Source organism: Dromiciops gliroides, chromosome 1 (assembly GCF_019393635.1).
Source record: "Dromiciops gliroides isolate mDroGli1 chromosome 1, mDroGli1.pri, whole genome shotgun sequence".
Classification (NCBI taxonomy): Eukaryota; Metazoa; Chordata; class Mammalia; order Microbiotheria; family Microbiotheriidae; genus Dromiciops; species Dromiciops gliroides.
Window position 1 is genome coordinate 303,172,641 of NC_057861.1, and position 27,103 is coordinate 303,199,743.

At 40.8% G+C, this 27,103-nt stretch overlaps 1 protein-coding gene across 1 annotated transcript; it reads right to left on the reverse strand.

Annotated features, from left to right (window-relative positions):
- Positions 1 to 3,260: 3,260 nt before the first annotated feature.
- On the reverse strand, positions 3,261 to 22,770 carry LOC122735284 (gastrin releasing peptide). The gene is made up of 3 exons (XM_043976668.1): positions 22,445 to 22,770; positions 10,648 to 10,901; positions 3,261 to 3,626 (listed from the first exon to the last, which is right to left on the reverse strand). The coding sequence occupies exons 1-3, from the start codon at positions 22,584 to 22,586 to the stop codon at positions 3,573 to 3,575; spliced, it is 450 nt and encodes a 149-aa protein (XP_043832603.1). The 5' UTR covers positions 22,587 to 22,770; the 3' UTR covers positions 3,261 to 3,572.
- Positions 22,771 to 27,103: the final 4,333 nt, after the last annotated feature.

A 27,103-nucleotide genomic window follows, 5' to 3' on the forward strand; every position in this document is an offset into this window, starting at 1 on the left:
TATGATGTTGTTGTCATTGGTTTACTCTTGTTCTGGAAGAGGATCGTGACATCGGAGTGATGTCATGACTTGCAGTGAACTGGATTTAAGTGAGGGAGGGCTGTGTAAGGTCATCAACCTCACTCTCACCTCCAGAGCCATCTTTGTCCAGTGGTGAGATACAGATCAGGACCACTGGAGATGGCTTCCTCCTTATAACACCATGTTTTCATGGGTGCCATTGAAGTGATTCTCTTAGCCCAACAAAGCCAACATCAATGTTTTGATGCTGTTTGCCAAATACCTTGAATGGACACCTTACCTCAGAATCCACAGGATCAGGGCATCTAACACTATAAAGGATCTTAGAGATAGGTAGTTTGACCACCTGATTTTAAGGATGAGGAGACTAATGGAGACATTAAGCAACTTGCCCAAGGTCACATAACTTTGAAGGGTCAGATCCAGGATTGGGTTCAATCCTCACCTCTTACAGGATTCCTTTCCTTCCACCTTCCCACTCCTCCACCCCCAGCCACTAGTGCCTACTTCATATTCTTAACAAAATTACCTTGTATTCCTTATACATATTTAAGGAGGGCTGATAGAGGCCCACCACACATATATTTTGTATTTATTTATATGTGGACATGTTGTTTCCCTCATAGAAATGTAAGTTCCCTGGGGGTAAGAACTGTTTATTTTTTTTTTGTATCTCAGTACCTAATAAATTCTTTTTCATTGATTGATGACTCTAAGTTGGGTGCCATTTTTAAATCTGCAAGAAACAGTTTCTTTTTTTAAAAAAAGTACTAGGGCTGGGTGGAGTGGGAAATAAGAAAAAAAAATTGAGGGGGTCTGTTTCTAGGCTTTTGTTTAAGGCTAACTTGAGAAGGGAACGTATGGAAAGACAGAAAGGAATTAGGTCCTAAAGTAACACATACAGCCCCAGGCATCCGGTGTATTTGGTAAGTATGGTTACTCCTGTTTCCAAGGTAATTAGTTACCGGAAGTGTCTTCAGAACGAGTGGTTTTGTTATCCTTGAAGAGTTATTCCACAAAGCACTCCCCATTCCTGATTAAGGCCATCTATGGTTAGAAAAGAGAATAGTATATTTCCTACATTTTGCTAGTGATTATACTGCATGTCTGGACTGGGTTAAAGTGTTTTCTGATGATCAACTACTCCCAGAAGAAACTCCAAGGTGGGCTTTGTGGGGCTAGAAAATTGTAATGGGCCGCCTGAAGTGTCTACTGAGGCACCTCTGATCATAACCACAGGCTGAATTACCCACAGTCGCCAGCCCTGTCCCACACAATACAAGGCTTTGCTCAGAGAATATATTTGAAAAATGCTTATTGCCTCCCTATAGTGTTTTTCTTCTTTATTATTCTGCTCTGCTAAAAGGATTTCTAACCTGCCTCACCCTCTCTTTTTAATACACCCTCCTTTTCTCACTGTACAACCTCCTGTGGCCCACAGCTATCGTGAATCTGCCCAATTGGGTTTGGCTTTTCACAGAAGTTGGGGCTAGGTTATTATGCAACCCCAAATGGTTCTCTGGAGTCAATATGAGGTAATGCAAAGAGGCAACCTAAGTCCCAGAACAAGGCAAATGAAATTCTGGTTCTACCTACAAGTGAGGTTCTGGGATGGATTCTTTGGGTAGGGGAATTGTGAACTTGTCTTCCATAGGAAGAGACCTCAAGTTGCCAACTTGAATGCACTGAGTTACTGCTGGTCACTGGTGTTCTGATTGGAAGGTTTACATAAACAAATCATATGGGGTACAGCTATTGAAAATGATGGAGAAGGAAATGGCAAGCCACTCCAGCATCTTTGACAAGAAAACCCCCAAAAGAGTGATGAAGAGTTGGACACAGCTGAACAACAACAAGTTAAAAATGAGCGATAGCTTCTAGAATATAAGATTAGGGGATAAACTTAGCTGTTGTCCTAGTACAGGGTGTGATAGATGATGATGTACTTCTCTGCGACTCTTAATGCCTCTCCTACTTGTCATGGTGCCAGAAATGAATGTCTTTAGCTTCTCCATCCTCAAGTTCCCTTGGTAAATGCATATGCCCCAGGAAGGCCTAACAATTTCAATTCTTAGCTAATACCTTAGTGAAGATAATTGTTGTTGTTCAGTCATTCAATCATGTCCAACTCTTCATGACCCCATGGACTATATCGCACAAGGCCCTTCTATCCTCTACTATCTCCCAAAGTCTATCCAAGCTTATGTTCACAGGTCCTTTTTTCTACAACAAAGAGGGGGCAATCCTATCCAGGTATATGATTCACTTGTATTGCTGGCTGGTGCAGATGGCATTTGGCTGGCCTGTGATCATCTACCTCTGACGATGACTTCCCAAAAAGCAGTTAGTGAGTTTGCCCATTATAGAATCACAAAGTTTCCCAGTTGCAAATTCAACCTGAAAGGGAATTTTTTTTTTGGGGGGGGGGGGGAATGAGGGTTAAGTGACTTACCCAGAGTCACACAGCTAGTAAGTGTCAAGTGTCTGAGGCCAGATTTGAACTCAGGTCTTCCTGAGTCCAGGGCCAGTGTTTTATCCGCTGCGCCACCTAGCTGTCCAAAAGGGAATTCTTAATACAACATGCTCAATAAGTGGGAACTCCTTTCTACTTTTCTACTCATTAGGAAATTTCTCATGACATGTAAATGAAGTTCACCTCTTCAAGTTATACCCATTGCTTAAGGTTTTATTATCTAGGGTCTAAGAGAATAAATCCATGGGGCAGCTAGGTGGTGCAGTGGATAGAGCACTGGCCCTGGAGTCAGGAGGACCTGAGTTCAAATCCAGCCTCAGACACTTAACACTTACTATCTGTGTGACCCTGGGCAAGTCACTTAACCCCAATTGCCTCACCAAAAACATTTTTTTAAAAAGAGAATAAATCCAATCCCTCCTCCATTTTGCAGCCCTTCAGATAATGACAGCTATCATATATATAGCTTAGGAGATAAATTGTGAATTAATATTTAGCAACCAATAGTCAACTTATCTAACTTCAGTGTGTCCCCATTATATAGGTTGGGATGGTCTTAAGCAGAAGAGGAAATGAAGATGAGTAGTAACCACAGGAAAAACTATTTGGTCTTATAAATGTTAAGTGAGTGGCCTTTCTCCAGGTTGCAGAAGCTGAAAATATTGGGGATTAGCATGAAATTGACCAAACTGATAACCAGTCATCAAACAACTTGACAAATGTAAACTCTATTTCTGAACTAAAGCAATAGCATTAACTTGCCTTTTCAAAAGAATTTTAATTTTTATTGTGAATGTTGACATATCAGGAGTCTCCAAACTAAAGGACACATGGATCAGAAAAATACATAGATCAGAAGGTCTTTCCACAACAATTATTTACAGCAAAGTAGTTCAAACAAAATGCTGTTTGAAAAAACATGGATTTCATCAAGGTGAAATGATACAAGAAAGTGATAAGATCTGCACAAAAGAAATCTTGTTTACACAAAGCAAAAAAAATTGTTGTCTGATACAATCAATGCTCATAGATCATAGTCTCTTAAGGATAGTTTCTTTGAAAGGGGGGAATTTCCAGTTCAGCTCAGGATGCTTTCCTTCATGTTAAGAACCTGAAGTAAGGATTCCACCATCTTGAAGGAGAGAAAAGAAAAGAAGGAAAAAAAAGGAAGAAAACAGGGTTTAATGAACATTGTCAATCACAAAGTCAAGTTCTGGGAATCCACTGCCAAGAAATACCACTTCCCAGACCATTTAGAACAAATACCATCTTGGGGAAGGATAGAGAACACCAGCCCTGGAGTCAAAAAGACTTGAGTTTTCAAATTTGACTTCAGACACTTAGCTGTGTGACCTTGGGCAAGTCATTCATCTCCCAAAGCCTCAGATTCCTCACACATAAAATAGGGGGTGGGTTCAATCAGAGAGACCCCAGAGATCATCTAGTTTAAATCCCCCTTCCCTATTTTACATGAGGAATTCCAGACCCACAGTGAATAAATGACTTGCCCAAAGCCACACAAGTAGACTGTGAGAATTCTCAGCACACAGCAGAGCTAGAATTTGAACCCAGGTCTTCTCTTCAGATCTAAGTTAATTTTCACTACATAATCCTATCTAGCCAAAAGGACAGGGCTTGCACTAGGAAGGAAACTGTATACTAGAAGCTGTCTCAACCTGATTTAATTTCACTAAGGGGCAAAGTTGTACAGTATGTTAGACAGACCACAAGTTCTGAAATTAAAGGACCCAGGGTCTAAACTTGACTGCTGCTTACTCCTCGTGTGCTCTTAAGAGAAGCCATGACCTCTGTGGGCCTCAGTTTCCTTATCTCTAAAATGAGGGGATTAGAACAAAGCATTTGTAGATTCTCTTCCAATAACTCTGTGGTTCTTGGAGATCATCTGTTAACATTGATAAGGATAACAACAATAATAAATCACTACTATTTATAGAACACTTTAAGGCTGAAAAAGTGCTTTACTTTGTGTAATTTCATTTGAAACTCACAAAAACCCTGTGATTGCATTTACAGATGAGAAAAGTGAGGTTGAGAGATATTAAGTAAATTGCCCATGGATCACAGAGCTAGTAAGTGTCTGAGGCAAAATTCGAACTCAGATATTTTGGACTCCAAGTCAGGGCTCTATCCCATGCACTATCTATTTGTCCTGTCTGGTCAAACTCCCTCATTTTACATATGAGAAAACTAAAGACAAGAAAGATGAAACGACTGATTCAGGGTCATGTTGAGGCAAAGCCATGCTTAGAACCCATGGACAACATTCTCTGCACAGTACCACATTTCCAGCTGTAAGAGGACTGTATGTTTTCTTTAACTTATTACTGCAGACTACAGTGGTTAAGACAGGTATTCATTTGGGTTTTTATGTTTCGTTTGTAGCTGGCTAAGATTAACTATATTGAACAAAGGATGGGTCGTTATAATGGGAAAATACTACTTTGTTCCTAAAGAACACTTCATCTGTTTAGATGAAAAAGCACCTGCCAGCCATGCTCTCATTAATCTTCCTAAGATAGTCAGGCCATTCAGGTTTCCTGACTTCCAATTAATATCTAACTAGCAAATAACAAAAGGACTGATATCCCAGGTGATGCTATTATATTGTCTGTGACTTAACTGTTTTGCTCAGGGTGACAAAGTCCTGAGTTCAATTCCCATACTGACCAATTAACTTCCCTTGTCTTCTATCACCACAACTTGTACTACTAGCCTCTGATAGCTATATTGCAAATATCAGTATCATCCATCTTGCAAATGTATGCCATTGGTTATGAAGAGGGACAATTTGAGGAGGAATGGATGGATCAATAAAAATTCATCACTGTCTCAAAGTGAATGTCCTACTGTTGATTTCATGTCTGGCCTAAGTAGATTAAAGAAAAGAAGAAAAAGAGAACCAAACTATTCATGAACACCATTGAGGGAGAGGGTTGTTAACCCAAAGGCATCTTTTTTTGTTTGTTTGTTTTGTTTTGGGGGTTTATTTTTTGGATTTGAATAGAATTTTATTTTCCAAAATATATGTAAAAACAAAATTTTAACATCAATTTTTTTTTTTTTTTAGTGAGGCATTTGGGGTTAAGTGACTTGCCCACGGTCACAAAGCTAGTAAGTGTTAAGTGTCTGAGGCCGCATTTGAACTCAGGTACTCCTGACTCCAGGGCTGGTGCTCTATCCACTGCGCCACCTAGCTGCCCCTAACAAAATTTTTAAAAACTTTGTATTCCAATTTCTCCTTCCACTTCCATTCCCACCCCCCACCCACAAGAACTCAACAATTCAAAATAAGTTATACATGAGTAGTCATGGAAAAATTCCCATCTTTAAAGAAAGTTCTTGTTGAGTATGGATGGTGCTGTGAAAAAAAAAGAGGGTTGGCTTTGAGGTCAGAGGATTTGAGTTCAAATCCCAGCTTAGCTACTTACTACCTGTGTGAATTTGAATCTCTCAACTCTTTCCTCTGGACCTTCTCATGTACAAAACAAAGAGGTTCAATGACATAATCTACAGCATCTCTCCTGGTTCTGGATCTCTGGTCCTGAGTGGGAGGAATTCATATGTTCTCACAGATATGTGCATGACTGTTAAAAGTGAGGGGCAGCTAGGTGGCACAGTGGATAAAGCAGCAGCCCTGGATTCAGGAGAACTTGAGTTCAAATCTGGACTGAGACACTTGACACTTACTAGCTGTGTGACTCTGAGCAAGTCACCTAACCCTCATTGCTCTACAGAAAGTGACCATGCTCTCGGCAAAGAGGTGAGGGAGGAAGAGAGAAAATTCAGAACTCATAATTTTTTTTAAAAAAGAATGCAAAAGTTGTCTTTACATGTAACTGTGGGAAAAAATTAAATATTATTAAAAACATTTTAAAGTTATATTTCTATTAAAAGTGATTATGGGGGCAGCTAGGTGGTGCAGTGGATAGAGCATCAGCCCTGGATTCAGGAGGACCTGAATTCAGATCCAACCTCAGACACTTAACACTTACTAGCTGTGTGACCCTGGGCAAGTCACTTAACCCCAACTGCCTCACCCCCCCCCAAAAAAAGTGATTATGTTTTCAATTGGTGGAATTGATTCTGCTTTTTACAAGGATGACCAAGCCACTCAATATGCATGTGAATGATTCTTGGCTGCTTTTGAGTTTTCCAGTCATTACAACTTTTGGGGTTTCAGATACTTCAAACATAAATAAACTGGAGTCACTCAGTGAATGAATCTATAGGGGCATGCGGCAAACAGGAATCTACAAAGCTCAGTTTTCTTCCTCTCCATCCTTTCCCAAAGAATGCTTCCCAGCCTCTTCTACCCATGGCCACCATAGACAAAAACTAGAAGTATTTATTCCTCTGGGGACCCACCTAGAGACAGAGGGAAGCTCAGATTATCTCAGATTACAAATGAAGCCCTAGAATAAAGTTGGACTCAGGTATATATGCCTGGAACTGCTGGAAGGCAGTTCCAAAAACCCTGGATGGAGCACAGAATTTGAAGCCAGAGCACCTGGTTCAAATCCTAGCTCTGATACTTCATATCTGTGACCTAGGGCAAATCATTTTACCTCCCTGAGCCTCGGTTTCTTCATCTGCAAAAGGACAGGACTAGAGCAGACAGCCTCTGAGATTCCTTCTAGCTTTACATTGATCAACTGTGACGAATGGAGAGCCAGCAGGAAGGTAAATATTACTGAGATATTGACTTGGCAGAGGCCTGTTAGGGCCCCTGGGCATTGTTCTCAATGACACATTCATTGTTTTATAGTCTGGGGGCACAATGTGGGCGGCTCTTCCTCCTGGAGCTGAGGAAATATGTATGTAATGAAAACAAAGGAGAGAGGCTCCACATTACACACTGCAGCTCAGGGACAGCCAGCATCAGGACATGTTGCTTTGTGCCTGCGATGGAGGCATTTGAAGTTTAATTTGAAGTTCTTCATCTCCTCAATATGTCTTTGTAGATCTATCTGAAAACTATACCTAATTTTAGAAATGCTCAGTGACTTTGTAGTCTTTTTATACTACCATATGGGATCATTAAGAGAGGATTTTTTGGAGGGGGGTGACCAAGTCTATAATTCCATTGTTCTAAAATCTGCAAGAGTATACATTCTCTCAACCAATGAGATGGGCAACTGGTCTGTAATGACCTTTTAGAATAGAGAGCTGCTTGGAGTGAATTGCCCAGGATCACACAACTAATATGTGTCAAGGACAGGACTTGAACCCAGGTCTTCTTGACCCTAGCTCTATTCAATATGCCACCATTGACTCTCAGTGGGAGCCCTGTGGGCTCCTAAGAGCACTATGTTCAGGGTATGCCCTCTCTGTGAAACTTTTATATATATATAAGGCAGTTAGAACTGCTAAGAAGATATTTGATATTTCACCTTGGCCCTGCACTGTTCAAACAACTCCTGGTACATGTATATATATATAAAAGTTTCACAGAGAGGGCATACCCTGAACATAGTATATGTGTGTGTGTGTGTATGTATGTATGTGTATATATGTGTATGTATACGCATACATATGTATGTGTATTTATATGTTTATATGTATGTATGTATAGCCAATTTTCCAACAAGCACATTGTCATAATGGGAGGAAAATGATCAACACTAAGGAAATGAGAAACTACCTTGTCTAAGAGTTAAAATACAGGGAAATCCTCTTTAAGAAAAAAGATTTGATATTGATGTTACCAGGAACAAGTATTTGGCATATGGTAGAATAAAACAGAATGAGCTTCCAAAGTTTTTTGTTGTTGCTGTTGTTCATTCATTTGTTCTTGCTTTTAATGCTTTCTTCTTCTTGCTCTTGTAGGAAATAGAAATGATAAGGTTTGTCCCATACAGTAATTCTTGAATGTGCTTTGTGAAAATTCAATATCCAAATGAGTGTTGTTTTCTTCAAAGTCATCACCTGAGGAGGCTACATGACTGATCTGCTAATGCTGGCATTGGGAAAACAGTTCTGGGATTTCTTTTTAGAATTGGCTTCAGAACCAGTTGGCATCATCTTTAGAATAGTTTTGGTGTCTGCAAATCTTTGCCCTTTGAGTACAATTTTGACTTCAGGGAATGGACAAAAAACTATTTAGAACTAAGTATGATGAATAAAGGCTGTGATCAAGCTAGAGAATGTTGCTTTTGTCTTAAAAAAATAATTTGCAATTATAAAGTTAGTGGTTTTCTTGCTTCCAATATGTTCCTCTCGTCTAATTTGTAACGTTGTTACATAGTCTAATTTGCATCATGCTTCTCTCTCTCTCTCTCTCTCTCTCTCTCTCTCTCTCTCTATATATATATATATATATATATATATATATATATATATATATATATTTCTTATCTCCCCTACTAGATTCTGAAGGGAATTCTGAGAGAGGGAGTTCCAACAATACTTTGAGCAATAGCAGCAGCCCCGGAATGATGGCCAATAGAACAGAAACTCTTTGAAGGCAGGGCCTGTCTCATGTTTGTCTTTGCCTTCAGAGTGTTTAGCACATAGTGATGCTGGATTATGAACATTTGAACTGAATAAGAGTACAGCCTCTCAAGGGTGACATTTGAAGGAGACAATAATCACTTTAAAGTGGATGGACTGATAAGCTTATGAGTCTCATTACTTTATGAAGATACCTTGTGGTTAGATCTCAATCCTTTAGAAGTCTCTTTTTTACTTTCATGAATAAATCCACAGGAATGGTTATGTCCATTGCTGGTTCACATCCATCCCCAATCAGAAAAATAGAAGATAATGTCTGGATTGAGGTTTCTGTTATGAGCCTAATGTTTTTTGTCCTCATTAGAGACTGTGATTACATCAAAACACTGTGGATTACTCCAGATGATAGTGAAAAATCTCATTTGTGCTGATTCATTTATTCCTAAACTGATTTGGGTGGGGGGTTTATATATTATTTTTGATTTATTGAATCCCTTGGATCATAAAATTAAGCTGTGGTCCAGTCAAACCCACTCATTTTACAGATAAAGAAACTAAAGCCCAGGGTCATGGTAACCATACCATTTAATGCAAGGGGACTCAACTAGTTGAGTTTGGACTTGGGCCCCTAGGCCGTCTTTTTTTTTTATTTAACTTGGTGTTTGTTCTTTCCTGACCTTATGGAATGAGTATTTAACCCAAGATAAACATATCTTGGTAGGTCCAGAGGCTCTGGATCCCACTGGTTCAGAGCTGAAAGGAAGAAGACCGTGGCAACTTATTCCAATGCTCTTAGAGTACTCCCTAGAGGATTGGCCCAAACCTAGCTATTTAGCCAGAAGACATGTACCAGGAGTTGTTTGAACAGTGCAGGGCCAAGGTGAAATATCAGATATCTTCTTAGCCGTTCTAACTGCCTTATATATTTCATAAGATTTCTAACTGCTTTATATATTTCGTAAGATTTAAGTATTAGGTTCCCCAAAGATTATGAGTAGTTATGAGTTAAATAATTGTTTTAAGTCATTCTGTTAATGCATTCAGTGAGTTTTATGTTTAGCATTTATTTTGTGTTTAGGAATAAGTATGGTATCAGAATAACTGTCCCATATTTGAGTCATATTGAGTATCTTTTTATTCCCCCTTTCTGGAGAAACCTTAAGCAAATTTATCCCCATGGTGCTAGGGCTGAGGGAGGAGTATAAATAGTTGAAGAGTAAGAGAAAAGGAATCTAACCCTTTCCAAAGGCCAGGCTCCCAAAACTGAACCTAGTGCAGAACAGCACAGAAAATGTGCACGATATCCCAAACCCTCTGAACCAGCAGTGACTCCTCAATCTTAAGACTACTATGTAGCACCAAATTGGAAAAGAGAAAAAAGAAAGAAGGGAGGAAGGGAGGAGGGAGGGAGGAAGATGAATGGAAGGAAGGAAGGAAAGGAAGGAAGGAAGGAAGGAAGGAAGGAAGGAAGGAAGGAAGGAAGGAAGGAAGGAAAGAAGGGAGAAAGGAAGGAAGGAAAGAAGAGAGAAAGGAAGGAAGGAAAGAAGAGAGAAAAGAAGGGAGAAAAGAAGGAAGGAAGGAAGAAAAAAGGGAAAAAAACTTCTCTACTTCCTTCCTGTCCGATCTCCCCTCCCTACCAATAATACATAAACCTACTCTGTTCACATTTTCTTTCTACTTACATCTTTAGTGCTGTCATCACTGTGTAAGTCCCCAGTGGACTGAGGGTAGCCCAGGAGACTATGCCGAAGTAGCTCACTGCTTCTGCTACCCTTTCCTTCTAACAAGGGCAGTAAATTCTTCTCCATTTCTTCCCACTGTAGGAATTCACTTAGTGGCTTGGAACTGTCAGGTACCACAGGTGAAAGTTGTATCTTGTCCTCTCCTTCATAAGCATATGGCAAATCTCCAGTGCTCTTTTTCCCCATTAAGTGTCCTAGAAGGGAAAAACATTAGAAAACCACCTACTTAAGCCAAAGGGTAATGGGGAAGTGAGAAAGGAAAGAAACTGTGTTATTTGGGGCCAATTACCTGTTAATTGGAAAATAAAAACAATGTTTAAATATGCTGAGATACTTCTTTATTGACTGATCTCTCTCTAGGCTCCCTGCCAATTTTGGGGAGGCATTATGGGAAAATTATCAGACTGAGAGTTAGGATACCTGGGTTCTGATCATGATCTTAGAACTTGATCATAGGGGCAGCTAGGTGGTGCAGTGGATAGAGCACCAGCCCTGGAGTCAGGAGTACCTGAGTTCAAATCCAGCCTCAGACACTTAACACTTACTAGCTGTGTGACCCTGGGCAAGTCACTTAACCCCAATTGCCTCACTAAAAATAAAAAATTAAAAAAAAAACTTGATCATAGCTTTAAAGCTGAAGGGGACTTCAGAGTTCATCAGCTGTAACCCTCTCATCTTACAAATGAGGAAACTCAAGCCTAGAAAATTTGTGACTTGTCTGTCCATGGGACTCCAAACCCAATCTTTCCATTAGACTGCACTGCCTCTAAGATCCTACCTATACCTGAGGGACCTTAGACAAGTCATTCTTTCTCTCTAGGCCTGAGTTTCCTTCATGGTAAAAATGAGGAGTTTGGATAACCGGATCCCTTTCGACTATTGCATCCTCTGGAGTCTAATAGCATCCTCTGATCAATTCTCTGTGTAACAAATTCTATTCCCAGATGAGAGTGCCATTGTCTGAGTAGTTTCCCTAGCTGTTTTTTGAGTTACTGCTGACAATAAGTCTCAAAGCTTTTCTTTGAGTTGAAAAAGAAAAATTATGTTTCTATTTCTCTGTAATCCAAATTGTCACAGGAATTTTTTTCATTTAAACCATGCTGAAACTTTAGCTGAGACTGAATTTGGAAAATTTCATCCATAAATGACAATTTTTAATAAAGTAATAACGAGAGGGGAAAAAGCCAAAATATTGGCCAAAGCTTCCCTCCCACAAAGCAGCAGTGATTACTCCTGACACAATCTATTTAAGGCCCAGTTTCAACTCAAGGGTATTCATCTGATTGAAGTAGAGGCTTCTGTGAAGTGGGCAAATCCACCGAATGGATGGAAATTTACCAAGCATGAGAAGTGAGATTTGTTGCAGATCATATAACCTCAGACTGGGTCAATGAATTCAAGGTTCAGATTGTTCAATTTTTAACATTCTTATTGGTATCTTTTGTTCATACAACACCTTCATTTTGATATAAATTCATGCCTCCTCCTTTACCCAGAAAGCCATCCTTTTGTAACAAAAAAATAAAAAAGAGTCAGCTAGGTGGTAGTTGGAAAGAGCATTGGGCCTGGATTCAGAAAGATCCTAGTTCAGATCTAACCTCAGACACTTATTAGTTGTATGACCCTGGGCAAGTCACTTACCCCTTCTCTGCCTCAGCTTCTTCAACTGTAGAGTGGTGATAAATGGGATAAAATGGCACCTACCTCCTAAGGATAGTATAAGGACTAAATGAGAGAATTTTTATAAAGAGTTTAGCACAGTACCTAGTAAATGCTTGAAAAAAAATTAAAAAAGCAATTCATAAAAATTAATCATCACAGACACCAACACATCAACTGAGCCTGCAATATATGCAAAGAAGGAATAGAGTGCATTTTGTCATCTGTTCTTCAAGAACAAGCTTGGTTAATATAATTACACTATGTTGAGTCTCATTTGCAAGGTTCAGATTATTGCTGCCACATAGGTCTGCATTAAGTCATTTCCTTTCTTAAGTGGACTTGCTGAAGCTCTAGATATACAGAAATGGGCCCCACAGCACAGCCAGGCTGGTAATATTTAGAAATGTAATATGCTTTTGATTTAGGACTCACAAGTGAAGAGCTCTTTGTGATTTCAGTTTTGAATTGCTTCAAGGTCAGTCTCACTTAAGGGGACACTACCAGGAGTGAGTGTTTACTAAGCCTTTCTCCACTGCAAGTAGAAAAAGATTTTTATCCTACTGATTCACCCACTCCTGGATGAAGAGCAGTGACTTCTTTTACAGGGAAATTTCCACCACTTCAAGATGATCATCAAATAAGATTCCAGTAAGTTCCTAAAAAGAAATGGCAGAAATTTCAGTGTCTGGGAAAGGATAACGACTGTCACCAGCTTTCTCCAATACTATGGGGAAGATGACATCTGTACATTACATCTATATATTAGACACAATTTTTCATACTATGATTGAGTCTGTGGAATATCAAGGACCATTAAGGCAAGGTGTAGTCCTTCAGTAAGTAGTTGATGGCATACAGATTTCTAGAATAACTAAACAGAGTGTAAACTAAATCTAGTGCCTAGAAATAAGTTTAGAGGATCCTAACTCTAGACCTGAAAGGGATGTTAGAAGTCATCTAGTCCAGGTCCTTAATTTATAGATGAGAAAACTGAGGTCCAGAAGTAAACTGATTTATTCAAAGTCACATAGGTAGTAAATGGTAAAACCAAGATTCCAGGCAGTTAGGTGGCATTGTGAATAAAGTACTGGGGCTGGAGTCAGGAAAACTCATCTTCCTGAGTTCAAATCTGGTCTAAGACACTTACTAGCTGTGCTACCCTGGGCAAGTCACTTAACCCTGTTTTCCTCAGTTTCCTCATCTGTAAAATGAGTTGGAAAAGGAAATAGCAAACCATTTCAGTATCTTTGCCAAGAAAACCCCAAATGGGGTCATGAAGAGTTGGCCGTGACTGAACAACAACAAAGAACCAGGATTCAAACTTGGACCCACCAACTCTGAATCCAAAGCTCTTTCCATAATTTGTATTGACAACATGTTTTAAGGAAAAGCACATTGGCCTAAGTCAAAATTCCAGACAATGGGCCTAATTAATGGAATGAGGAGCTGGATGAACTTGGGCTCTACCTTGTGAGGTCTCAAGTTTCCTCATCCATAAAATGGAAGTTCTGGACTAGAAAAGCTCTAAAGATGCTTTCCTTTTGATATTGTTAAGATATCCATCATAGAGATTAATCCCCATGACTTTTCAGCAGAACTGAGATAGAGCCACTAAGAATTCAAAGTTCTGTCAGAGCTTCCAGCCCTAGGGGAGTCCCCCAAAATTTCTTGACTCTTCTTGCTTTCTAGAGTAGAATGCCATCTAAGGAGGATGCAGGTAGTGGGCCAAAACACAAGAATCTTTACCTGCCTATCATCAGAAGGAAAGGAAGTATATTTTGTCATCTCTTCTTTAAGAACAAGCTTGGTCAATATAAGTACAGTGTTTACAAGAAAGACTTCAAAACAATGAAAAGTAAAGGAACCTGAAATATGTTACAGAGGGAACTTGAAACATCTTGTTTTCCCTAAAGATCTTTAAAAATAAGAGATTTTCTTTAGTGTGAATAGTTTCTGCAACCATTCCCATGAATGTAATAGATTAGATGTTTTTTTTCTTTCTTTTTTTTTGCAGGGCAATGAAGGTTAAGTGACTTGCCCAGGGTCACACAGCTAGTAAGTGTCAAGTATCTGAGGTCAGATTTGAACTCAGGTCCTCCTGAATCCAGGGCCGGTGCTTTATCCATTGCGCCACCTAGCTGTCCCATTAGATGGTTTTAATAATGATAATAACAATTGCTATCAACAATGAATATAGGTAGTACACATAGGGGATAAAGAGTAGGCATCAGAACTGGGAAGGCCTGGGTTCATTACTTGCCTCTGGACAGTCAGGTTCTCTGATCCTGAGCAAGTTATTTTTCTTCTTCTCAATGCCCCAAGCAACTTTCTAGGACAATTCATTGCAGAGAAGGTATAAATCTGCATTGCTAAAGGGGATCTCCTCACTTGACAATCTCTGTACCAATGAAATCATTGGTCCAGTCTAAACATAAATAACAATAGCTCACATTTATATAGTGCCTTAAGATTTACAAAGCACTCTTTTTAAAAATTAGTTTTATTTATTTTTTGTTACATTTTAAGTTTTGAACTATCTCCTTCTTCCCTCCCTCCCCACCCTACCCTAGAGAAGATTGCCATTTAACATAGATGGGTAGATGGATGGATAGATGAATGGATGGATGGATGGATGGATGGATGGACAGACAGATATGTAAAACTAATCTATGCATGCTTTTTAAAAACAATTCTTTCTATGGAAATGGATAGCATTTTCCTTCATAGGTCCTTTGTAGTTTATTTGAACATCCATAATACTCAGACTAGCTTAGTCATTCACAGTTATTCTTTGAACAATATTGCTGTTGCTGTACATAACATTCTCTTGGTTCTGCTCATTTCACTCCATTATTTTGTGCAAGTCTTTCCGTGTTTTTCTAAGATCATCAAGTTCATCATTTCTTATAGCCCAGTAGTATTCCATTACAACCATATCCCACAACTTGTTTAGCCATTCTCCAATTGATGGACATCCTATTGATTTCCAGTTCTTTGCTACCACAGAGAGTTGCTATAAATATTTTAGAAAATACAGGTTCTTTTCCTTCCCCCACCCATGACATTGGGAAACAGACCTAATTGTGCTATTGCTGAGTCAAAGGGTATGCAGTTTTATAACTCTTTGGGCACAATTCCAGATTTCTCTCCAAAATGGTTGGATCAGTTCACAATTCCACTAACAGTGTATCAGTAACCCAATTTTTCCATATCCCCTCCAACAATTGACATTTTCTCCTTCTATCATTTTTAACCAATCTGATAGGTGTGAGATGATATCTCAAAGTTCTTTTAATTTGCAGTTCTCTAGTCAATTATTATTTAGAGCATTTTGTCTTATGACTATATATATAGCTTTGATTTCTTTATCTTAAAACTGCCTGTTCATATCATTTGACTATCAATTTGGGAATGACTCATATTCTTATAAATTTGACAAAGTTCTCTCTATATTTGAGATATGTGACCTTTATCCAAGAAACTGTCTATAAAAATGTCCCCCCATTTTCTGCTTTCCTTCTAATCTGGTCCACATTATTTGGACAAAACATTTTAATTTAATGTCATCAAAATTATCTATTTTACATCTCACACTGCTCTTTATCTTGTGTTAATTCATAAATTCTTCTCCTATCCATAAGTCTGATAGTTTACAAAGCATTCTATATGAAAACTCATATTGTCTTAGTTCCTGATTGGTATGTACATGTACTTTAGTCGCTTCTGAATTTTCCTCAGATTTGTTTACATTATATAGTATATAATAAACTCTTGTTGAATACAATCCACTGTGGTTTCTTATTTTTGTGCCTTTGGGTTTCATTACTGTCAAAAAATCCAATTGTCTCTACAGTATCAATAACATGTGCTTCATTTCTCCACCAAAAGCCATTTGTTAGATGATTCCACTTTACATGTAAGAAGAACTTGGCGATTGAAAGGAAATCTTATTTCCAACAAAGCTTTTGTTTGCTGTCTTCACTTTGTGTCACAGAAAGATGTCAGTACAAGCCAGTTGGTGAGACCAAGAGCCTCAGGGATAGCAGGGCTACATACTCCACTGGATCTGCTTTTGGATCAGCCACCAAAGCTATCATTCAGGAGAGCAATCCCTACTTATCAACTGCCTACCCACCACAGGGCAGGCAAACCAGCTTAGCTAGATGAAGCTACAACTCACCCTGTAGAAGAGACAAGAGGTGGCATGTTCCAGGTTAATCCAATTATTGCCACCATATTGACCATCACTTCCCTTCTAACTGACATGGAGGAAGTTCAGAACCCTGAGTTCAGGAATCCTGTGAATAGCAATGACTTTCCTCTCCCAAGACCACCAACCCTGTTCCACAGTCATCATCCACAGAATCAACCCTTGTGGTGATGTAACCTGATGACCACCTCTGCAGGTACTACAGATCCTGCCACTTCTTCATCCACAGCCACTGAGAGTAGGAGAAGAATCATTCACTGAAGTCCTTAGCAAATGGTTCAGCATCAGAAATTAATATGGTTTTATCAGTGGGAATAGCATACACATGAGGCACTACCATCTGCTTTGCCACTGAATCCGAAGGATCATGGCGGGGAGGCCCTTTCCATTGGACTTGCAGCTAAAACCTTATAGAATATTGTCTCTATTAGAACTTAAGCTCCTTCAATACAGGGTTATCTGTGCTTCATTCTTTGTATTCCTAGTGCTTTGTACATAGTAAGCATTTAATAGATACTCTTCATTCATCTGGGTGGAACTGGTAAGAGGATGAACATTCATGCAAGCAACAACTTGATAATGGCCATCATCCAGTCCCAAGACTAGGGACAAGCCTGGCTCTGTAGAGTCTATGCTTCAAGCCTATATTACTGATGATAAAAACAATGCCATAACAAAATCCTTTGGGTCCTTTGGAAATAAGCCTTTCTGGACTGGCTCCAGGGCTTCTTTGTCCCTTGCTAAAGTCTATTGACAAGGAGTGTCAGAAGGAATCTCTGGTGTATTTCTCCAGTTTCAGGCTTAGATGTACGTTTTCAATTCAGAAGCAAAACATTTCTATAAATATCAAGCCAAATGAAGCCATATTAAATTTTCAATCTGGAAACTTGTTCTCCATTAACAATTTAGATTGCTCTATCATGCTTCTTTCAGATTGAAGAAGTAATTCACTTAGAAATCTGCAAATATGTGCTGACAACTTCCTCCTGGACACCAATATATAGCTATGGTTTGATGTAATTAAAACTAAATTATGTGTCTTCAGTGATGAAGGAGGATGTGGCATTTGCTTGTTGTATCTGGGGGCCTAAATTTAAAGCCCTATCACCATTCTCCTTCTTCATCAGCGTCTTCAAATAATTCAGCATAGGTCTAGCCAACACAAACCATGCTCTTTCCAGCCCTACTGTTGAGTCAGAAAAGTGTTTCTCCTCTCCTAGATTTACTCTCACCCTCCTTTATATATCAGGAAAGGAATGACATAGAAGCCTTTAGCACCAAATATTATGATAGCCCTTGAGATATCCATTTAAAAGAGTTCCTCCATGGGAAAGCCCAAGAAAGCCTTTTGGGTATTATTTCAAAGACTCTAGGGATAGATTTAAAGGAATTTAAGTCTTCAGAGACCCTAGGAATGAATCTTTACAAGCCCAAATAAACTTTGAACTGTAGGGTCTGACACAGAACTGAATGAATTAGGAGGTTGGAATTCCCTGTAAACATGAATTAACTCCATTCTGAGCAACAGGTCACAGAATGTGAAACCTTAGAATGTCATGCTTTGGGGGATCAAGACACGAAACCCTTGGAGACAGACCATTCCATTTTGTTTGGAAGCTTTAAGTTATAAGAAACATTTCCTTCTATCAAGCCAAATCTGACTCTTGTACTTTCTGCCAATTAGTTTTACTTTTTCCTTCTTAGGGCCACACAGAACAAATACAGTATACAGAGTTTTAGAACTGGTTCACCTATTCAGAACCTCTTATTTTACAGATGAGGAAACTGAGCCACAAAAGGTAACATGACAGCCCAAGGTCACACAAGTAGTAAGTGGCACAAATGTGACTCAATGCTAGGTCTTCTAAGTCCAAGTTAGATGCAGTTTTCAATATTAATAAGAATAATGATAAAAACAACAATAATCGCTAGCATTTATACATATAGTACTTTAAGGCTTGAAAAGTGCTTAAATTTCCTATTGCCTCCAGGATCAAATATAAAATCCACTGCTTGGCTTTTAAATCCCTCTATAACCTAGGGCATTTCTACCTTTTCAGTTTTCTTATACTAGAAGTGGATAGAGCACTGGCCCTGGAGTCAGGAGGATGTGAGTTTAAATTTCACTCAGACACTTATTAGCTTGTGTGACCTTGGGCAAGTCACTTAACCCCAATTGCCTCAAACATCCTGGGCCATGATGTATATATCCTGCCACTAGACCCAGATGGTTCTGCAGGAGAGAGTGAGGTTGGTGACTTTGCATAGCCCTCCCTCACTTAAATCCAATTCAGGGCAAGTCACATCATCACCCTGATGTGATGGTCCTCTTCCAGAACTAAGGACAAACAACAATACTTTACTACCTGCCAAGTACTTTGGGATAATGTATGTAAAGTATTTTGTAAACTATAAAATTCTATGTAAATATAAATTACTGTTATTATAATGCATGTCTCTATTCTCTGAAGAGGCATTATAAGCATCTATCTCATTCAGGATGGTGTTTCCATCCATATAGTGACAATGGCCTTGTTACAACAAATACAACACTTCCATCTCTTGACTCAATGTTTTTGTTGGCTCTCCTCCATCCCCTCCCAATTAATCTTGTACATATCTTATTTGCACATAGTTGTTTGCATGCTTTCTCCCCCATTGCACTGTGAGCTACTGGAGAACAGGGACTGGTTTTGCCTTCCAGTATGTCCCCAGTACTTAGCATTGTGCTTGGCACACAGTAGTTGCTTAATTAAAGACAGCTGACTGAATAACATGTTTCATGTGACCTTCACAACAATCCTATGATGTAGTTACTATTATTATTCCCATTTTACATATAGAGAAACTGAGGCTGAGAAGTTAAGTGGCTTGCCCAGAGTCACACAGCCATTATTATCATTACTGTTATTGTAAAAACCACATTGCCCTTGGAACTAGAAGACCTGACATAAAGTCACTTGTGCTACTTACTAGTTGTGTGACCTTAGACTGTCACTTCACCTTTGGGGGCCTCAGTTTCCTCAACTGTAAAATAAGAGGTTCTTAGTCAGACAATGTCTGAGGGAGGATTTGAATTCAAGTCTTTCTAACTCCAGATCCAGCACTCTATTCATCATACTACCCAGATGCCTTGTTTCACTAAATCATGCTGACTCATGCTTTCCTCTACCTGAGGACTCAAAATGTATTTGAAGAAACCTTATCACTCTATCCCTACCCTCTAAATCAATCTTTCCTTCTTTTTTTCTTTTTCTTTTCTTTTCTTCTTTTTTTTTCAGGGCAATGAAGGTTAAGTGACTTGCCCAGGGTCACACAGCAAGTTAAGTGTCAAATGTCTGAGGTCAAATTTGAATTCAGGTCCTCCCGAATCCAGGGCCAGTGCTTTATCAACTGTGCCACCTAACTGCCCTAAATCTTTCCTTCTACAGGCTAAACAAACACTCCCTGGTTTCTGAATGGAGTGGAATGAATGGGAATATCATCCCCAAAGGAGACTGATGCTTATAATGCTCCTTTTCCATAGAATAGAGACAAACATTATACTATCAGTAGTTGATAGTTACATAGTATTTTAAGGTTTACCAAGCACTTTACATACATTATCCTCATTTGATCTTTGCTACAATCCAATGAAGTAAAAGCAACAAGAATTAGTTATATGGCCTAGTAGAATGCCCACTAGTTTTGGAGTCAGAGGGCTTGCATTCCTAGCCTACCTACTTCACAGGCTAATTGTGAGGAAAATGCTTTGGACAACTGTAAAATGCTGCTCAAATGTGTCCCATTACTATTGTCCAGAGGCAGTGTGATGGAAAGGGTCAACCTTGGAGTTGGGAAGACTTGGGTTCAATCCTGTCTCTGACACACAAAATTACTGTGGCCTCCACAATTAAGCATTCGGTGTTCCCCAGCAACTCTAAAACTTTTTAAGTTTTCACAGGAGTTCTCTGGAGTAATACAATCACACGTTTACCAAAATTTTGTTACTGAGTCCCAAAATCAGTATAGCCTTGTGAATATATGACTAAAGGGTGGAATTTTATAACAAAAGGTAAACATTTACCCAGACAAATGTAAACAAATGTATTCTCTCCAAAAAAAAAGCATTACCCAGCTACCTGCAGTTGAGGAAGCTCTTTTTTAGAACTCGATTCCTTCCCCACAACCCCAATCTCTCCCTCCTATAGATCCCCACTCTCCTCTGACACTGCCATCACCCTGGTGCAAGTTCTCATCGCCAACCACCTGGTCTATTACCATAACCTGATTGTTGTTCTCCCTGCCACAAGTCACTCCTCACTCCAGTCCATCCTCAACTCAGCTGTCAGAAGGATCTTCCTAAAATGCAGGAAGGTCTGACCATGTCTTGGTACTACTCAGTAAACTCCAGGGGCTCCCTGTCACCTCCAGGGATCAAATATAAAATCCTCTGGAGTTCAAGGCCCTTCGTACTCCTGCCTCAATTTGGTAGCTTTGGTTCAGCTAGAATTCATGGGAGACATTCCAATAAAACAACAGCATTTCCTATCATCTCTCTAACTGTTTCGAAGTAGGAAGAAACACAGATGCCTTCAGCTCTGTGGCATTTGAACAGAAGTGTCTGCTCTCCCACTTCTTTCCCGCCTGGCTGCTAAGTTTGTAGCGGTCAGGTCTACAGGCAGGGGGTGGCTGAGGACAGTGGGCATGCTACCTCTAAAGAAACTGCTTCCTTCCAGGGGATCCAGGAGACAGTGAGGGCAACACTGGGGAAGGGCGTTGCCTGACTTCGGGCTGGGGCGGAAAGTGAGCGAACTTAGTAGACAAAGCTCCCAAAACCTGCTGCTCTCCTCGGGAGGATGCCCCAGGTTCCCTCTGCCCTCCGGTCCCCCGGAGAGAAACAAGAACCCCAGCTCCCTGCACGTGTCTGAGGGCATGGACAGCAAACGAGGTAGGGAAAGGAAGCCTCGGATGAATAGAGGAAGGGGAAAGTCTCGGAAGTGAGAGAAGAGGGCGACGGCTAGTCAGGAGTCCTCCGAAAGCAGAAGAAGCAGCGCCCCCCTCCCCATTCCAAGCTCCCTTTGGATGCGTTCTTGATGACATGGAAAAGATGAGGTGCATCTTCCGGAAAAAGGAACCCTTTGTCAAGTGGAGGTGGGGGAGAAGGAGGGAAGATGGGGAATGTCGCGGAGCAGCGACTAGCAAAGAGCCAAACTCAGAAACGGAACCACAAGACCCCTCCGTACCCATTCTCGCTTCCTACCCATGGTTTGGCGCACCGCTAAAGAGCCGCCTCTCTGTAGGAACCCGGAGCGAAGCTTGAACCGCCGCCGCCAGCGGGGCTGGGGCCGGCATCCAACCCCCCTGACAGGCCGAGCTCGGCTCTTAAAGTTGCAGTGGGGAGTGAAGCATGTAGACAAAAGTCTGAAAGTAGATGGATCAGCTTGGAGCCATTTCGGGGGAGGACTCCGAGGGGGCTTTACTCGGTGTACCCACTCCCGCGGCGTAGGTGCGGACCGAGGCTCACTGGCGGGCTGCCCTGCGTGACTGGCAGGTGGTGAGCGGGCGCGGGTGAGTTGTCTCGGAGGATGGTACCTTGAGTGCACACGTGTGCGGCCGACTAGGAATCGACTAGTATCCCTGAGAGACTTGGAGGGGCGAGCAAGTGGGGTTGCTACTGAGACTTGGGATGACTAGGGGCTGGTGTCTAAATGGAACGGCTAGCACGTGGACGCTTGGAGAAGGGCATGGATTGAGTCCAGCCTCGGTCCAAAAGTGAAGGCGAGTAAGGGGGAGAGGACTCAGCAGGCAGGCTAAGTAAAACAGCCCCCGCCATCGAAGCCCCCGCGGAGGAAAAGAGAGCGGGTGCAGCTCTGGGACACTTACCAACAGCCCAGTGGTTCCCTCTCGGGTATATCTTGGCCATCAGGTTCTCCACGCCAGTTGAGGGCAAGGGAGCCGCGCCCCCCCAGGGAGCTTCGCAGAGGACCAGGACCAAAAGGACCAGGGAGATCTCGCAGCCCCGCATGGTAGCGCCGCTGCCTGGTCCCCGGGATAGCGATCTGGAATCTCCTGTTCTCTGGGGTGAGTCCGGGTGGCAAGTTCGAATCCTGTGCTCGGTTACCTCCAAAAGCTCGGGCTAGGGGAAGAAGAGGGTGACCAGAGGAGGAGCTGCCACCACCGCCTCTGCCTCTAGTTACTGCGGCCGCTAGTAACCCGAATTTATATGGGAATCCGGGGGGGGGGGAGTGGTGGAATCGGAGGGGGGTGCTATTAAACTACCAACTTCAGCGGACTGACGTCTCCCGACAGAGTAGGCGGGGGCTACCGCTATCATCTCGGAAAACCATCCATCTTTCCAATGCGTTTCATTACTCACGCAGCACCCCCCCCCACACACACACACCCCATCCTCTTTTCATTATTTCCTTTCCCTACTCTCCTCCAGTTTGAGTTTGATTGGGCACTCTGACCCTCCACCTTCATCTCTGTTCACCCTATCCCTCTTCCTGACCCTTTGCAAAACAAACTCTTCACTCCCCACTCACGCCCGGGGTAGCTCCCAAGAGAATTCTCTCTCTCTGTCTCTCAGTTCCCACCCCGCAAGATTCCCCAACACCATACCTTCTGGGAGGCAAAACCTAGAGGCTTTGTTATTGGGTAAGTCTGGTTCTGGGCAACTGATTCTAACTCTCCAAAACCTTCCCCTTCACTGTCTCTTACTTTTCTTCCCAATTCCTATGGCTGGCCCCTGCCCCTAAAGCCAGAGAGGGATATTGACCAACAGCAAATACAGCCAGCTAGCCAACCCTTCCCGTGAGTCACAATTCACAGACAGGTAAGAACTTCATTTTTGTCCCCATATCCTTTGTTCCTAACTCAGTAAAACCTAGGCACATAGTAGGAACTTAATAAATGCTTGTTGCTATTGAATACAGTCCATTTGCTTGGTAAATCCCAGCCAGGTTTTAGAATCATTCTGCTGGTCTATTCTGAGCTCCCAGGTACTGAACACACACACACACACACACACACACACACACACACACACACACACACACACACACACACACACCTCACTGCTTCTCAGGTGTGGCCCTGTGTGTCTGTATGGATAAATAATGGAATATTGAATAGGAAGAGAGCACTGCGCTCTGATTATACAGCTGCTAAGAATAGTGTCATTGTCCTTTTCATACACATATAGCTTCTACACAATACGTGAAGAGGCTGTTTTTATGAAAAGGCATTTAGTTATGGGGTATGAGTTTACATCTCTCTATTATCCTAAACTTTGTCTAATAGGGCTGTGATCAAACAGAAACCACATGGACAAAGAAGCTGGGAGCATGAGGGCAGGATCTCAGCCCTGCTACTCCCATGTTATCTAGGTTGCCACTTAACCTCATTCTCATACGTTTTAAAATCCCTAAATCAAGGACAATCAGACTGGTCACCTGCCTGAGTCCTGAGGTTCTAAGTGCCATAGGTACTATGGTGATAGGCACCATAGAAATGCATCAATAAATAGAAGTGGGCAGGCTGCTATTGCCTATGAGTTAGCTGAAAGAACTGGTGATTGTGTTTGAGTATTTAGATGGGCATGTTCCTCACTGTGGATATGTTTTCTCTGAAAGTTGCCGCCATCTATGTTGGGCCTCTTGGTAGACTAAAGAGATGTTATGTTGATATTATTAAGGATAAGTTGCTATCTGGATGTGTTTCTTGGAATTTATCTAGCATTTTGAAGTTGGGCATTCCATTCTTGTAATGCACTGAACAGGTAAACCTTCTGAATGAGTATTCTTCGACTGAGAAGGGGAGAAGGGGAACAAGCATTTGTTAAGTGCCTACTATATATCAGGCATTTTATAAATATCTCATTTGATCCTCACAACAACCCCAGGAGATAGGTAGTATTATTATCCCCATTTTATAGTTGAGGAAACTGAGGCATATGGGGTTCAGTAACTAGCTCAGGCACAATGTGAACTCAGGTCTTCTTGACTATAGGCCCAGCACTGTGTCACCTATTTGACAGCATATTTCAGGGTATGGGAATTGGTTCAAAAGGGAAAAATGATAATTTTGTATCATCATCAATGTTAGGAGACAGTGGAAAGAGCTCTAGTTTTGTAGGGAGAGGACCTGGGTTTGAAGTCCTGCTCTCCTTCTCCACCATTTACTAGATTGTAAACTTGAGGAAGTTACTTCATCTCGATGAGCCTCAGTCTTCTCATCTGTAAAATGAGGGCCTTGAACTACATAGTATTATAGGCTTCCTTCCAGCTGTACATCTATGAGTCTCTGATCATCCTCACCCTCATCCTCATGAGAAACTGTTCTAGAAAAGAAATAGCAAATGTAGTAGGGTCATAAATGTCATGCTGAAAACAACCTCAGGTTTCTCTTAATATGATTAACTCATTTTACAGATGAGGAAACTGAGGAACAAGAGAAATTAAGTGACTTGCCCAAGGTCATACATCTTTTAAAAGGAAGAGTTGGTATTTGAACCTGGGTCCTTCAAATCTTTTTTACATATGCCACACTCCTTTTCAATCCATAAGGGGCCTTTGACTTTTTCCCCTGTGCTCTAACTTTTGTTGTGATTGTTGTTTCAAATTTATCAAGTCCCTCTTCAGGTTCTAGGGCAAATCTAGCTAACACCTTCCTACCCATTATCCCTTGGCCCAGGCCTGAGGAACATGTGTTCCCCTACCTACCCTGACAGAAATATAAGATATTTCTTTTGTTTTAAGTTTACCCGAGGGCAACTAGGTGGCACAGTGGATAAAGCACCAGCCTTGGATTCAGGAGGACCTGAGTTCAAATCCTGCCTCAGACACCTGACACTTATTAGCTGTGTGACCTTGGGCAAGTCAATTAACCCTCATTGCCCCTCGCCAAAAAAAAAAAAAAGTTTATCTGAGAGAAGAGTTAGACGGTTGTGTTGTGGTGTTTGGTTTTTTTGTAAATATACCTTTATTAAGAAAGTAAGATTTTTAAAACTACAAACAGAGCCCAGGATCTTGAGCTGGTTTTAGATTGACATGGCTTAGGGAACACGGCCCCCAGTTCCTTTCTTTTGATTCAGACTTTCTTAGGGAACCTTGGTCCAAAGTCTTAATTTTATATCTTAGGTGTTTATTCCTCCCAAGTTCTCCTTGTGGTCTCCCTTCCTTCCCTGGAAAAGCTTGAATGGAAATCCTTGGTAATAACCTCTAAGAAAATAAGGCAATAGATTGCTAAGCACCAGAGGAAAAAATTAAAATCCATAATATACATGACCATATGAAAGCAATACCCTTGGCAAGCTCTTTTGAGTCTCTACATACCCTACTGGGACTGTTTTCCCTCTTGTGAAAGAGAAAGAAAGGACTATTGCCCCACATAGAATAACACTCAAATAGAACCACAAAATCTCATAATTGACCTAGTGATTATCTAGTCCAACCCATACCAGAACAGTAATCCCCTCCTATGTCTTTAACAAGCATTCACCTGAAGACTTCCATGATGAGAAAATCATTACTTCCTGAAGCAATCCATTACACATTTGGACATATCTAATTGTTTTTTTTAAATATATAAGTATTTTATTATTTTCCAGTTACATGTAGAAATCGTTTTCAACATTTGTTTATATAAGATTTCCAATTTCAAATTTTTCTCCCTTCTCCCTCCTCTAGACAGCAGGCAATTTGATATAGGTTATATATACATAATAACATTAAACATATTTCTGCTTAGTCATGTTATACGAGAAGAATCAGAGCACAAAGGAAAAACCTCAAATCAGAAAACCAATGGCACCACAAACAAAAGAAATAGTATGGTCCATTCAGCATCCATATTCCACAGTTCCCTTTTTTTCCCCTGGATTTGGAGAGCCTTTTCCATCATGAGTCCTTTGGAACTTTCTTGTTCCGTTGGATTGGTGAGAAGAATCTAGTCTATCACAGGTGATCAACACATAATGTTAATGATACTGTGTATAATGTTCTTCTGGTTCTGCTTATCTCACTCATCAGTTCATGCAAGTCTTTCCAGGTTTCTCTGAACTCCACCTGCTCTTTGTTTCTTACAGCACAATAGAATTCCATTACAGTCATATATCACAATTTGTTCAACCATTCCCCAATTGATGGACATCCCCTCAATTTCCAATTCCTTGCCACCACCAAAAAGAGCAGCGACATATCTAATTGTTAGGAATTTTTTTCGTAAATGAAGCTAAAATCTCTCTCTCTACAGTTTGAATACATTGCTTCAAGTTCTGCTTTCCACAAGCAGGCAGTTATTATAGTAACCCAGTCACAAAGTCCATCGGTAGGGGACTCTCTTATTTTGGGTGGAGATAAAAGCCCTGCCCTATATGAGAGGTGGGATGGAGTTGCTAAGAAATAGTTCCTGTTCTCAACAGTACCCCCTTTGGGGCTGACCAAGCTTCAAGTTTTCTTTGAATGTTGTCAGCTTCTAGCTTCCAGAGAGAAGACAGAAGAGGCTGACTCCACTTCCTGTTGAAGGAAAAGTCTCTGGGAA

Coding starts and splice junctions, on each gene's coding strand:
- LOC122735284 (XM_043976668.1), bottom strand. CDS start 22,586: ATGCGGGGCTGCGAGATCTCCCTGGTCCTTTTGGTCCTGGTCCTCTGC. Junction 10,902..22,444: donor AGGGAACCACTGGGCTGTTG/GTAAGTGTCCCA, acceptor TTTCCCTTCTAG/GACACTTAATGGGGAAAAAG. Junction 3,627..10,647: donor GTGATGACAGCACTAAAGAT/GTAAGTAGAAAG, acceptor CTCTCCTTCAAG/ATGGTGGAATCCTTACTTCA.